General features: G+C 40.9%; 1 protein-coding gene across 10 annotated transcripts in view; it reads left to right on the plus strand.

The window, feature by feature from the left end:
- The window catches only part of RGS6 (regulator of G protein signaling 6), a 289988-nt gene that overhangs the window by 198554 nt on the left and 75776 nt on the right, over positions 1-15658 (plus strand). For all 10 annotated transcript variants that reach the window (XR_013228421.1, XR_013228422.1, XR_013228423.1 and 7 more), the window contains 6 exons: positions 2562-2626; positions 5239-5315; positions 7287-7368; positions 9579-9653; positions 9974-10072; positions 10854-10915. Coding sequence is in view for 6 of the 10 variants with exons in the window: in XM_077322670.1 (XP_077178785.1) it covers positions 2562-2626; positions 5239-5315; positions 7287-7368; positions 9579-9653; positions 9974-10072; positions 10854-10915 (460 nt within the window). In the remaining 4 variants the exon portion in view is untranslated. The remainder of the gene's footprint in view (positions 1-2561; positions 2627-5238; positions 5316-7286; positions 7369-9578; positions 9654-9973; positions 10073-10853; positions 10916-15658) is intronic.

A 15658-nucleotide genomic window follows, 5' to 3' on the forward strand; every position in this document is an offset into this window, starting at 1 on the left:
GAAGCATATTTCTGCTTCTAAAAAGCAAGGTTAGGATCCAATCAAACTTGTCTGGTAATAAATATTGTGCTAACCCCTGGTGTTCATTGCTGCCTAGCATAACAAAGTGGAACAATAAGTTCATATTAGTACTTGGTGGCTGGTTCTGCAGGTGATTTTCTATCCACTATCAATGAATAGCTACATCCTACACTGCTGGAAATTTCCAAAACATCTGCAAGGGCAACGATAAGAGGTCAAAAATGCTCCTGCTCACATATACCACACCAGGGATTTTGGATGGCCTAGTTAACATCTAGAAGCAAAACTGGCCATCATTCCTGACAAGGCTTGAAAGGGAAGAAAGGTACATTCTGTTTATTAAAAACAGGAACAGAATTTCAAACATGTAGTACTGATGAAAAACAGTAAATAAGAGTAGAACAGTTACTTAGTTAACATGGAAGTTAATGCTGGAGTTGTTGGCACTGTAGTGAAGTTAAATGGGTGGGTGCAAACACAGCTCCTGTATACTGAGTTTGTATTGTCCAAGATTGCCTCAAGGTTAATGTTATTTAGCAGCATTAAGATTAATGGTGTGCAAAAGTCAATCTCTGATCTGTGGTTGAATCTGATCTGTTATACCATAAATAATAATATAGCCTGGATTCAGCTATGTAGGCTACATAATCAATAAGTTGTTATCTAGCCAAAATTAGCAATCCATTAGCAGGTGTAAATGGAATGTCATTGATATATAGAATAAAAAAAGAGGTGATAAGTTTATATTAGCAACTAGTGGCTGGTGCTGGGAAAGGAATAACAGTGGTTTATGAGCTAATAAACCACAGAATGCTGTATTAAATGGCTGAACAGCTGAGTACTAATGTATAAAGGGGATATGTCAGCACTGTTATCTTTAGCTGTCTCTATGTGTTATTGCTGTCTCTTCTAGAGCTATATTCTTCTTACACTGAAATGATAAAATCAATTTTTCCATTCAGTTGTGGCATTGGCAAAGGAAATTAATATACCTGAACTCATAAAATGAGGGCTTTTAGAAGTGTTTCTTTTATGGGTTGACCAAAAGCAATTTATGACCTCAGAAATTGGGTTTTTTCCTCTTCACTTACATTTATATACGATTGTGAGGCTTGTACTCCTTAATAGAAAGCAGCTAACATAATAGAGGCAGACAATTTCTTACTTAACTATTGTAATTTGACTTCGTTGAGTACAAAAACCATGCAATGGTAATTGTATTCATATTAATTATAATTAATTAATCCCTTCCTGGATGATATAAAGAATATTTTTCTGCATTTTATTATTTTATTTTATTGGTCCAGTGAGCGCATACACTTTAGTAACAATATCCATTATATAGTTAAGAGCTGGGGACTATATGGGCTTCTATATGGGTGTACTGCTTCTATATGGGTGTACTATATGGGTTTCACAACTGACTCACAGTTTTGGCTATTTGTTTAGACTCAAGCGCAATAGAGCCATATTAATTAGCAACCAGCTAAAGCCAAAATCGAGTTGAATTTTTAACCTGATTATTTTTATGTGTTGGTGTTGTAGAAAGCTTCTACAGCTTCTATAGAGCCAGTTTGGTGTAGTGGTTAGGAGTGCAGACTTCTAATCTGGCATGCCAGGTTCTATTCTGCCCTCCCCCACATGCAACCAGCTGGGTGACCTTGGGCTCGCCACGGCACTGATAAAACTGTTCTGACCAGGCAGTGATATCAGGGCTCTCTCAGCCTCACCCACACCACAGGGTGTCTGTTGTGGGGAGAGGAATGGGAAGGCGACTGTAAGCCACTTTGAGCCTCCTTCAGGTAGGGAAAAGCGGCATATAAGAACCAACTCTTCTTCTTCTGGGAAGCAGAAACCGTGTATAGATACATTCTTTCAATGTTGTACATGGTTGGAGTGGCAATTTGTGTTCTATTTTCTTTGTGGGAGAGGCCCCATTTTTAATACCATTTTTATTACTCTTACTCATAATGCAAAAACAGGTGTCAATTTAATGGCTGTATATAAGAACAGCCCGGTTGGATCAGACCAGTAATCCATCTAGTCTCGCATCCTCTCTCGCACAATGGCCAACCAGTTCCTTTGGTCAACAATAGAGTAAAGAGAACAAGGTTTTCCACTGATGTTGCTTCCTAGCACTGGGATTCAGAAGTTAACCGCCTCTGAATGTGGAGGTTCCGTTAATCAGCATGGCTCATAGCCAGTAATTGAATCTGTCTCATCTCCTTCTAGTATTTTGGGACAGAGAAAAACTTCTCTTTGTCATTTCTCTCCACCCCATGCATAATTGTATAAACCTTTAAATTGAAAAATCCAACACTCTTCAGCCTTTCTTCATAGGGAAGGTATTCCAATGTATCTAATTCTGTTAATGCAGTCTGGATAAAGAATTACTACAGTTTTGTCCCAAGTGTAGCGAAATCACAAAAGAAACTTCAAAGAAAACAAAAGTTAAGAAATTGTTTTGGGTCAGAATAGTAATACAGAGCAATTGCCCTTTTCTTAATTGTGCATTTCACTGTTTTTTTTCCTATCCACAGCCATCTATCTTTGCAAGAGGACTATGCAGAACAAAGCTAGACTGGAGCTGGCAGATTATGAAGCCGTAGGTATACTGATTTTACAGTTCCAGTGCAATGCTTTCCTCTAATCTGAGATACTTTCCATTCTATAGCAAACTGAGTATAGGATCTGCATTTTATTGCAGTTACTTGAACCACTAGACTTGTGCAATAATGGTTGGTTTTGGCACCGTCAATTCATTTTTCAGAATATGTATATGTGAAGCTAAATATTAGATTGAATTGTGAAGGCATTGCCAAGCGCACCTTTTATTTTTAACTAAATATTATTTCTTCAGAAGCCATCAATGCAAATAGTTATAGATTGTGTTCACAACTTCCCTTTCTAAATATCAGCATTCACCTGTAAATAATGCAGGTTAGACTGGGATCCAACAACAGCCCTGGAAACAAGTAGAACCCTTGCAGGCTTCTGAACAGGTAAATAGTGAGGTCTAATAGCAGGTCAAATCCCTCATGCGGAAGTAGCCTGGGAGGAGCATTAACTGTGCTAGGCAGACATAGGGACAATGGCGAAGGTAGCCACTTCAGGGATGTGGGTGTGCTCTTTGCTGAGCCAGCCATGTGAACCATCAGAAGGTAATAGCAGTTTACCCCATGAAAGAAACTGAAATTTCTCACTGCAAAAATACACATGGAAAGGAAAGAGAAATGAGGAGAGGGCAATAATGATCTTGTCATTTTGAAAGGTGGCAGGCTCAAGCATTGTAAGATTCCTCCTGATCCATTTGCAGTTACAAGCTAGTCTGACTCCAACCATGGGCCAAAAATACCAGTCTTTTACCACATGGGTCTAATCAAACAGCATATCATGTAAAAATGAGTCTCTGGAAAGGGACAGTCGGGTGTTTTTAACGTTTACCAATAAATATCAGTGATTATTGTTGTAAATGATTTGTTGTGAGGTGATATGCCTTGATAAATGTCAGATTGGCTATAGCGCATGAACCCTTTTGCCACAATAATTCTGTTCATCATTAAAGGCTCTGTTTTGCTGCAACAGACAAACATGGATGGGAATTTTTTACATACAGATGGAGTCGTTTGGTATTGATCCTTATAGTCTGGGGATGAGCAGACTATAATGAGATGACATGCATGTTTATGTGCGTGGAGTTCCCCTGGCAAGACCTGCACCAGGCCACTGGCTAGCGCCCATTGCCTTTAAGAGTACAATGGGTTTTATCACTAGTAGTACATAAAAATATTCCCACATCACATTGTAATTTTCCCACTGTTTTCATTCCCTCACATTTTACGCTTTCATTATTTATCAATTCAGCTGTAAATCTTTGCTCACTCTTGACCAGTCAGTTGTGCTGGGTATAAAAGGTTCTTTATGAAGCAACAAAAGACCTATTCAGCACCAGCAGTCGTGCTCCAGAATGCATACAGCGAAAGCCTGGCGCTAAAGACAGTACTCCAGGGGCTATTGAGAGAGATAATCATCAGACAATACCAGACAATTAGATCATCTTCCATTCCAAGCACAGAGCACACATGATGAGCACTCATATCAACATTCTGTACTGGCCTAGTTAATTAAAGAGACGCTCCGTGTGCAGCTTTAAAAGCAGCTCTGATTGAGACTAGAAAGCCTCATTTTGTAAAGAGGGGTGGGGGTGTAGATTCTTCATTTCTGTTGTTCGTCCATTTCCGAATCCCGTTCTTTTACTTGACACCTTCTTTCTTTTCCCAGTCTATGCACCTTCTGTATGACAGCTGGACTGTAGCCAGCATTTCTCAGTACAGATGACTGCTGTATTTTGGAGTGAAGATGAGGGCTTGAAATCCTCATTACTAGCAGAAACAGCTATATCCCTGTTGCCAAGCCTAAGGGTCCCTGTACATGAATTATTAATCAATTGTTAGCATGGGAAGTATGCTAAAAATGTGATTAAGAAAACTGCTTTTTTAAGATCCAAAGCTTTCCCCTCTGTACCATGAATATCTCCATCTTAGTTCTAATTGGCCCTTCCTGGCTACATCTATATGTAATGGTTGGTGTCTTCTTTGCAGAAATGTGTCTGCCCATGAAAGGTTATATCCAGAATTTTTATTATTATATTTTTTTGGTCTTAAAGGTGCCACTGGACTCAAACTTTGTTCTTTAATTAACTTCCTTAAGTTATCCCTTATTCCTTTTGTGTATCCTAAAGGCTTCAGACATGGGCTTATCTAGAAATAATCATGGTTTATCAGGAATTAGTTTGTAAGCTAAATCATTGTTTGTCTTAAGACTTCATTCCTTTTTGTTGCCTAGGAGACATTTCCAGAGGACAAGCTAGGATTAATTCAGAATTAAGCCAAGATGTTTGTATCAGACATCATGGGAAACTATAGCTATGGTTAAATGGTTAAATGGACTTAGTCAATGAACCCTAAGTAACTATACATAGTAGAGAGACCTGCATTCAGCCAATCACATTACTGATAGTTTTGCACAATATCTGAACAGAGGCATAATAGTTTAAGGAGGGGAGGGGGAAATCTGAGCCTGTGAGTAAGGGATTCTTTGGTGGCAGAGCTTGGCAGGTCAAGAGGGTTCGGAGTATCACTATGTCTGATTCTCCAGGTTTTCGAGTTTATATGAACATGGGACTTAAACTGTTCTTATTTCTCTCTCTCCTATTAGGAAAACTTAGCAAGGCTGCAAAGAGCTTTTGCAAGGAAGTGGGAATTCATCTTTATGCAAGCAGAAGCACAAGTGAAGTAGGTCTTTTTTGGTTTGGCAAACCAGATAAGTGGACATTGCGGAGAGAGAATATGTCAACATTAACAGTCCTTACTTTAGTCTTGTACTTCAAGTTTGATTAACAATTACATGCCCCTTCACCACAATGTGAGGCTATTAAAAAAAAAAACCTGCTTCAGTCTGAAGCTACTGCCCCCCCCCACACACACACATATACAAATATTCCATGACTGTTAAAATTTAACAACATGGACTGCTCTCTTGGCCATTTGTAAAGTAACACCATCAGTCACCATGGGCTGATGCAGCTCAAGCAGCAGGGAATGAATGGGTTTAAAAGTTCTGTGCCCTATCCTCATTGAGAACTATCCTGTTCATATATAATTTTTTTCAGCTTTTACATTAGGGGCAGCAGATGCTAATATTTGATTTGGCCATTAGAAAACCCTATGAGTCCAACCACTTTACCATAGTGGCTCCTAATAAATTTTAAAGGGTTCTGTATTATCGGAACCATAATATACATGGCTTTTTTTGAGATCATGAAAGATGTGTCTAATAATTTGCAATTGAATAAACAAAAGCAACTGCTCATCATTAGAAAGACAAGTCATTTATGTGTCCTTTTGAATTCCACATGTTATCAATGTACCAGAATCCCCTGAAAAAATAAAGGTGCCTTTAAATTACAACAGCACCAATTAAAGTGGGCCCTGACAACTAATCTCCTAGTTATTGTTTGGCCACTTAAAATGTGCATCCCTGGCATTTAAAGGCTGATCAAAACAGAGCAGCCAGCTGTTATCACTGATACTTTATTATCTTAACGTTTTACCGCTTTCAAAATCCATATGATTCTTATTCTTTGTGGGATTTTGTGTTTGTGTGTGATATTCATCCATCTTGAGCAGAGAAACTGTAATGAGGAAAGGGTGTTTCTCCCCCCCCCTCCTTGTTTTCTGTTTCTGAATCCATGATTCTTATCCTCTGTGATAGTCTTTATTTGTATGGTGTTCATACAGCTTGAGTGGGGAAAGTGGGATGAGGGGAGGGTTTTTTCCTTCTTGTTTCCTGGTTCTAACCATTATTTCATGGCCTCTCTGCTTTAACAGGTTTTCCCCCTCCCCCCCCCCATCCCACTGGGCATTCTCCAAGCCTCAGGCAACATTAAATGAGCTGCATTAGTCAGTGTCAACCACAATGATAAGTGTGGGTGCTCATCATTAAACTCTTGCTGCTTAGATTTACATGTCTAATATGAAGTACTTAGGTTTAACAATTGTGGTCTTTATGTCATGACTTACTCAGGATTTCCCTTCTAGCAGTTGCCTTTTTGAGAGGGGAAGCACTCTAAGCTGTTCTCTGTGTTATTTCCATCACTGGTGTAATAAAGCCGTAACAATATCAATCTAGAGCATTTTTGTGTGATTTGCCCCGACTTAGCTGCCATCTAAATTATAGGTAATCTTTGGCCTCAGGTACATTCTTCCCTATTTCTAATGTATGATCCCCAGCTGTAGTTTAAAGCTGGGTTTTGGTTACCTCGGAGGAAATGTGGCTTTTTCTTATTTAATATCATAGGTTGAGCTTTTAGTGTAATATACCCACTAGTAATTTGCTTAAGGCCAGGTACACACACACAAACACACACACACACACCTTATACTGCATTCTATGCTGTTCTCCTGACTCAAGAGGAGCTTTTCACAAGGCCACAGGTATTGCAGAATATGAGTTGGGAAGATCTGCCTACGATTCTTAAGATCCAGCCCTGTATGATTCTGCGAGCACAATGTTTCCGTATAGATTTGTCATGCTTGTTCCTAGGAGGTTTCTCTAGCTGGATTTCACAGTTTACCACAATTAATATTTTGTGGAAATATGAGCTTGGTTCTGATTGAGGTTTATCCTGCATTTGTGATTCTGTTCTATGCTGAAAGTTGATCTAAGTTCCTGTATAGGTCAAGTTCAAAAATTGTTTATTTCAGAATTGACAGGAAAAAAGATAAAACGGAAAGGAAAATTTTGGATAGTCAAGAACGCGCCTTCTGGGATGTCCACAGGCCAGTGGTGAGATTCATTTATATGTTCAAGTTTTGCGGGAAAATTAGCTGGATGGTACTTGCTGAGAGTTTCCTTTGTCCTGTGTATATATGTATGCCTTCCTTCTTTAATATATATGAAGAACAAACAGTTTGTGTAAAATTATTTGAATTTATTTTCCAAATTTTCCTGAAGCTTTTGTCCCTTTCACTTCATTGTCTCGTAGGGACAATAGGACTCAGTATTTATGGGTAGAAATTGTGCCAGCTTATTAAACAAATATGCTGTGTTATGTTGCTTCTTATTTATTTTTAATTTATTTATATTTTGATTGACCGCCACTCCCAGACCATGCCAGCTTGTGGCAGTTTACAAAAGCACATTAAAACAAGGATAAAACACATACCCCCCCCCCGACCCAGCAGCCTAAAACTAGTCAGTATTCTCCCCAATTTCCCAACCAGTACCCAGTATGCACTGCCCACCATACTTGGGAGGTTGCCCAAGGTGGATGGGGCATTTAAGGTCATGGCCATCAGGGCCATTGGAGGAGGGAGCCAGGTCTTCCACAGCCTGGCCTCAATCAAATGTCTGGCAGAAGAGCTCCATTTTGCAGGCCTTGCAGAACTATGATAACTTCATTAGGGGCCTAAGCTCTTCTGGGAGCTCATTCCACCAGGTTGGGGCCAGGACCGAAAAGGCCCTGGCCAAGGCTAGGCACACCTCCCATGAGCCAGGGGCCACCAGCAGATTCAAACCTGCAGAGCAAAGGGCCCTAAGGGGAACATAAGGAGGCAGTTGGTCCTGCAGATACGCAGGGCCCTGACTGTGAATTGCCTTAAAGGTAAGTACCAAAACCTTGAACTTGATCTGGAACAGAATTGGCAACCAATGCAGCTGCCTCAGCAGTGGCTGGACATGGGCCCTCCAAGATGATTTTGTGAGTACTCTAGCTGCTGCATTCTGCACCAACTGTAATTTCTGGGTCAAGGACAAAGGAAGGCCTGTGTAGAGCGAGTTACAGAAGTCTAATCTGGAAGGGACCATTGCATGGATCACTGTGGCCAAGTGTTTCATAACGTATCATTTAAAAACCTTTTGAAACTATCTGCACCAGAAGTTGTGGCTAGGGAATGGGGGGGGGGAAGGGGGGGATACAAATCTCAGTTGATTCTTTTCGCAGATAATATTCCATGGCCAAAGAAACATAGATCTGGAAGGGACTATACCATCTGGTCCATCCCTCAGCAAAACACAGGAAATTCACAACTACCTTCCCCAGTAATCTCTTCTCTATTCCCAGAGGAATTTCCCTGTGCCAATCTGGCCTGGAGAAACATTCTTTCCTGACTCCAATGTGGTAATCGGTATTACCCTGAGCACATAAGAAAGGGACACAGGGCTCAAGCACTGATTAATCCCCTCATGTTCTCCTTGCCCAGTTTCACAGAAACAGCATTGCTGTCAGATGGCTACCTAGTCACTGCTGTAAACCCTCCAAAGAAGAGTCCACCACCTTCTGAGGAATCCTGTTCCAATGAGGAACCACTCTAACTGCCCAGAACCCCTTTTGTTGGTGGACTGCATATGCTTCCTTCTTTTTCTTCTGCACCCAATGTAAATTAAGAGCTTGGTCCCAGTGCCTTCTTTGTGCAGAAGCTCTGTCCACCCCCCAAAAAAGGCATTGACAGAAAGCATACAACTCATATGGCATATTGTTTGCACCACACAGGAAAGTGCAAAACAGTATTCAGTAGTGTTGCCTCTGCATGAAAGCCAGTGAGGTGGAGTGGTGGACTCTAATCTGGATTCCCCAATCTTCCACATGAAGCTTGATGGGTGGGCTTGGGCCAGTCGCAGTTCTCTCAGAACTCTCTCAGCCCCACCTGCCTCATAAGGAGCCTGCTGTAGGAAGAGGAAATGAAAGTGATCATAAGCCACTTTGAGACTCCTTAGAATAGAGAAAAGCAGGGTATAAAACCTGCTCCTCTTCGTCATATGAAAGAGAGCAAAATCACTAGTAACATATAAACCGGGGCTCAATTGTGAGCAGCTTGTGATGGGTTATGCCCAGTATCTTTAAAGCCATCTTGTAGTTTGAGCAGAATTCCCAACCATTATGGTAGCAAAAGACAGCAGTTCTAATTATATGTTATTCAAAATGAATGATTATTAGAAAGAAGAAACAGTCTAAGATTTAAGCACATCTGATTATCTTATAAATTTATCTTTCTTAGCCAGGCTGTGTGAACACAACAGAGATGGACATCCGAAAATGTCGCCGTATGAAAAATCCACAAAGGGTTAAAAAGGCAAGCCTTCTTTCACAAACCTCTAAATGCATGCCTCAGTTTCTTATGGAGATTTTAGAGGAGTCTGGAATGTTCTTGTTCACTTAGCACTGATATAATTTTGTCATTGTAAATGAAACTTTCTGAAGCAAGATAAAGTGCCAGCTCTGAGAGACTTGATATCTAAATGCTGATAGGGGAGGGAAGAGAGGAAAGAAAAAAGGGATGCCCATGCTTCCTCTTTCCAACTCATAATGAACAATGGTAGCATTTGGAACAATAATCATGTACTACATGTAGTACAACATGTACTACAGTAATATTGTACCTGTTTTTCACAGTCAGTATATGGTGTTACAGAAGATTCTCAGTCACAGAGCCCTGTACATATGCCCTCCCAACCAGTTCGAAAAACAACTAAAGATGATGTTCGAAAACAAGTGAGTAACCTGCTTCAGTTGTTTTGATGTAATAAGATCATTTATCTGGAAACAGCAGCTATGTGATGCCATTCACCCATGTGCAGTCCATCTGATATTTGAAAACACAGAAACAATCAGATTTCCTGGGGGGGGGTGGAGATCATTTATTTCAGTGACACTCAAATGCCATACAACCAGCCTGATCCACGAGCTCATAGCATGTGTGGCTCATTGCTTGCTCTCAATGACTTCATTCAGAGTGCCTCCAAGAGTGGAGTGGATGGGGACAGCCCTTACTCACACAGGGCTCCAAATGTATATAAAGTATCCCAAAGGCTTAGAACAGAGTCATTTTATCTAAGTACTCAGCTACGCTCCAGGTTGTCAGAACTTAGGAACTAAACAAGGTTGGCCACAGTCAGTGCATGGATGAGAGGCTGCCAAGGAAGGCTGGGTCTGCTGTGTGGACAAAGGCAATGGCAAACCACCACTGAACATCTCCTGCCTGGAATGCCCCATGAATGGGGTCGCCATGACCCAGTTGCAGTTCAGCTTTCCATGTATATAGATTCAGGTGGGTTGCCTTGTCGGGCTGAAGCAACAGAACAAAGTTTGAGTCCAGTAGCACCTTTAGGACCAAGTTTTACCCAGAATTAAACTTTATTAGCCTTAATGGTGCCACTGGACTCAAACTTTGTTCTATTTCTTTATATATTTCTTTGAAACATAAATAGTGACATAAATAGTGATATCATACATTTGTTCTTTTAACCATTGTTCTAATTTCTTTCTTTTTCAGATAACATTTCTGAATGTGCAAATAGACAGACACTGTTTAAAAATGTCTAAAGTAGCAGAAAGGTAAGTTCTCTGCATTGTATTTTTACTAGAATTAAAGCCCATTGCAGCTGATACAACTGGTGCTAGCAGGGGGGGAGGGGAAATAGCAAAGAGAGAGGAAGGTAGAAAGGAAGAGAAATAGACCTGGACGAGTAATAGAGGTGCCTATTGGAAGATGCCCATGACGTTAATTTTTTGTGTATTATAAGAACTTGACCTCCCAGTAATGCCTGTACAATTTTATATAATTTGAGATATATTTCATACTAGAATTAAAACCTGTTGTAGCAGATACAACAGGTGGTAGCAGGGGGGGAAATAGCAAAAAGAGAGGGAGGTATAAAGGAAGAGAGTGATTAAGATAGAGAGAGCTTGGCATTGGGAAGAATAAGGGGGAGGGGTTGTCCAGTCTGTAAGGGCATGAGGCTGAATATGTGTGTTGGGCGGGGGGGGGTTGTGGTGGCGTGGTGACAAATGATGGTGTGGGTGTGGAGAGATGGGTGTCAAGAACCTGTGGTTTGGAATGTTCGCTGAGTGTGGGAGAGGACTGACCTTTTGGAATCGTGGCATAGTGGTTACAGGTGAGCTTTCAAGAGCCATATCTTCAGATATGTGTAGGGAAAATCAGACTGGAGACTCTTCTTAGGGCGAGATTACATGGCAACCAATTCCTCCTAGTTCGGTGTTCAACTTCATTTCCCTTCCTGTGTGAATTAGGCCACAGACACCAAAATGTTCCCCTGTCCTAATCCACAGGTGTCTGCCCTGTTCCTTCTGTCAACAAGGCTTGGTATGCAAAATACCATACTTAGCAATTTCTCTTTTGCTTTACTGAAAGTAAATATATTGGCAGTGATATGATAAAAGAATTGTTGCCCATGGTGTGCTATAACTTGCTACCATTTTAAGCTTTCCCTCTCCCCAGGAGCTTTCCCTCTACCATTCCCTCTCCCCAGAAGCTGGGAACTATAGTTCTCTTGAAGATATAACTGAGCGTCTGGGGAGAGTGGTATATAAATATAATAAAAAAATAAAAAAATAAATTCAAGTCGGTAGCCTTGTTGGTCTGATGCAACAGTACAAAGTTTGAGTCTGCAGCAGCACCTTTACGAGCAACAAAGTTTTATTCAAGGCATAAGCTTTTGTGTGCCTGACAGAATCTGAAGAAGTGTGCTTGCCCATGAAAGTTTATACCTTGAATAAAACTGTGTTGGTCTTAAAGGTGCCGCTGCAGACTCAAACTTTGTTCTGAGAATTCTTAGCACCTTCACCAAGCCACAGAATCATTTGGTGAAAGCTGGGCCCATTAAACGAGTATAAAACTGATACGATTTTGCAGTGTAGATAGAGGCAAGTTTTCCAGTACTTCACTGACCTATAAAATGTGCTTACCAGAAATAGTAATGGGACAAAAGGCAATCAGAATTCTGTGATACCATCTTTAGATCTATTTTTAAAATGTTGTCCTCCTCCTGAGCTGCAAAGGATGCTGCCTGAGTTGCTAACTATTTTCAGTCAACCTGAAAAGAGCCTTGAAGCTGTATATTGCTGATCTGCCACTTGCACCTTGCAGTGATCTGCCTAATGGGTTCTAGCATTTTGTCATGCAGTACAGGTTCGCTTCCCACTACATACAGATCTTTCTCCCTGTTTTAGCAGGGAGACTTAAAATTTACTTTTAGTGGATGGCTGAAGGACAGAGAATTTGAGTAACACTGGTGACTAGGCCATCTTGCGAATTACTTGCTAGTTTAAGTGACAGGTTCACAATACAATCTAAAGTAGCATCTGAATTTCCAGTTATTTGCTAGAATGTCTTCATTTGGTTGGGATACTCTGCTGTAAATTAAAGGGTCTGCTTTAATTAATAGGAGAAGCACAATTCTTCCCATAAGAAGTTGCCCAGAAACTGATCTAGCAATGTCCATACTGCAGGTGCCACTACCATTGGAGTAGGGATGCCAGCTCTGGTTTGGAAAATATCTGGAGATTTTGGGGGTGAAGCCTGGAGCGAGTGGGCTTTGGGGAGGGGAGGAAGTTGGCTCTAAAGAGTACAGATATCCCTGGTCTGGTGTGGTTAGAAACTGCCTTTAGAGGCTGAAGAATCCATTAAAAACTCAAGATGAATAGTGGTGTTTCAAGAGAAGGGGTTTGGGTACTGGAAAAAGTGTATCAGCCTCCTAGAAACCAAAGGAGTCAGAAAATACTCATAGTGTGCTGAAGTGTTTGGAAAACACTGGAAGAAAAGCCTCTCAGTGTAAAGATTTTAAGTGAATAGCTCAAGAAACTCTCATTATCTTGAAATTTAAGAACTAAAATTTGTCAATAGAATGGTGGGGATGGTGGGGATTGTTGATCTTATTGTTTTATAGGTTTATCAGGCTATAGGCCTGTTTTATTCTGTAAGCCATGCCGAGCTGACATTGTCACGAGGGACAGGGTATAAATCTTCTAATAATAATAAATAAATAAAATCTGTACATATACTGATTTTACCTCAGAGTTATGTATATTGAGTTACCTCAGGAATTTTACCTGTGATTTCCCCTGAACTTTCACCTCTATATTTTGTGAATTTGGAATCTATAAACTTCTTGAGTGCCTTTTAAGTTGTATAAGTTAAAGGGGGCTTCTATTCCTTCCCTGAGGTTCCTGGGCTGAGCTATCACATTGCTACAGACTATCATATTGTTACAGGGTGGGACAGCCAGAGTTCTTCAGCACGGAAGAAAATACATTACTAGGGCAGCTCATTCACAGAAGTGGGGGAAGGGAGGAAAAGAAGTGGACAGGGGCTATCATAGCGTCATTCTTGGACAAGGACCTGGCAAGTTTGTCTGGGATCATACATGAAAAAGATCCTGGAAATTCTCCTGTCCTCCTCATGTTGCACTCACAGGCTCTGAATAGAGTACTGTTTATGTAGGGATGCTTGCAGAAATAAACTTGAATTGTCAAATTTATTGCAACAGCAGTAAAAGACAAAAAAATTGAAAACAACCATCCTGTCTAACACAGAGAAGTTTAGTATTCAGCAGAGATGTGGGACAGCTGACATGTGAGTTTCGTAGACAACAGCACCCAATTGATTTTTAACCTCCACTTATTGTTCCCATTGTTTCCAGTGCTGCTTATCTCTAAAAGCAAATACTTTCCCCTCCTCCCTGCAGCAGTCATGAAATGTAATTAACGGAATAAGATAAGACAGGGAGGGACTCGGGACCCTGAGGCTGTATTGGAAGCTGCACTGGTTCTAAAACCTGATTCTAATGTCTTGTGATAGAACAGCAACCTTCCCCCGTCATTCTCTGGAGGAAAGATGTGGTCACCACAAGCAGCACCATTTCTGGTCATTAAGAATACAGTCACAAGGCTTCAGCCCTGCCCAGGACAATAGGAAGAGAGCAATTAGACAGCTTCATGGGCCAAGATGATCCGTCATCACTAAGATCTGTGCACAGTACAACTACTAGAGCTCGTGTAGGATCAGATTCTGTGTAGAAGTTACAATGGATGTCAATTTTTAAAATAAATGTCAGCATTCAGTGTTTATAGATGTTCACGGAGGTTTTGAATTATTATTAGGAGGAGGCAGTTTAATTGTTTTACTGAATTTATATGATTGTTTTAAAAGCCTGTTGTTACCCACCCTGAGGCAACCAAGGGAGACAGAGTTAGAAATAAAAACATTGGATGATGATGAGTGTGCATTCAGCATAAACTAAGCCTGAAAAATACCTTATTTAAGCCAAATACAGATCAGAGAATCTGAGTTGCTACTGGTGTAGCTGAGCCCAAATAGAGATGAATTATTTTCACCTTTTATTTGGATATCTTCAGCTATACTGAAGATCAGCTGGGGCAGCAAGCAGTGAGAGCTCTGTGCTGCCTTGGCTGTGGCTGGGTACTCTTGCAGCTTGGTTTAAACCGAGCTGCAAGAGGAGACAGCCCTGATTAGGGCCATGGGATCTGAGAGCTTCACGTCACCTCCGCTGGAGATGGCTCCTCTTGCAGTTCAGTTCCAACCAAGGTGCAAGAAGAGACAGCCCAAGATTGGCTGTGGGGAATGACCTCTCCACCTGGGGCCAGCTTCTCATGAAAGAGAAGCAGGAGCCAATCTAGCCCAGGATCAGGCTGGTGTTTATTTTTTAAATTGGTTTCTTTTTTGGAGTTTATTGGACCTGAAAAAAATCAGGGTCCTGGTTAGTATTTATATTGGAGACCTTCAAAGAAGTCCAAGGTAGCTATGCAGAGGAAGGCAATGGCAAACTGCCTCTAAACATATCTTGCCTTGAAAGCCCTGTAAAGCCACCATAAGTTGGCAGCAATTTGACTTGAAGATGGTACAGAGAACCAAGACCAGCATTAAAAGCATGTACTGAAAAGAAAATGTTTGCAAACATACTCTCAGCGCAGCAACAATTGAGCAAGGGATTATAAAGGGTAAAATACAATCCCTCTGTCCCTCTCTCTTTATATGCCCTAGCAGATGTTTATCTAAGGCACACTCTTCATTTTAAAAGTTACAGATGTTGTAAAAGGTTCGTATTACCTTGCACCTTCAGGTGTATCGGACAGCAGAAACGGCTACCTCCAATAGGCCCCAGATAAGAGATCTGTCTGCCTCAATGGATTCAGCTGACAAGGTCAGAATAGTTTGAGGAAACTTTTCCTGAAGTCTCCAGGAAATTTTCCTGAAGCCCTTCTAACACCTTATGTTTCCCAAATCTCTGTTCCCTGCTTGATATCACCTGTCTAGTTGGA

This window comes from Paroedura picta, chromosome 2, assembly GCF_049243985.1.
Source record: "Paroedura picta isolate Pp20150507F chromosome 2, Ppicta_v3.0, whole genome shotgun sequence".
Lineage (NCBI taxonomy): Eukaryota > Metazoa > Chordata > Lepidosauria > Squamata > Gekkonidae > Paroedura > Paroedura picta.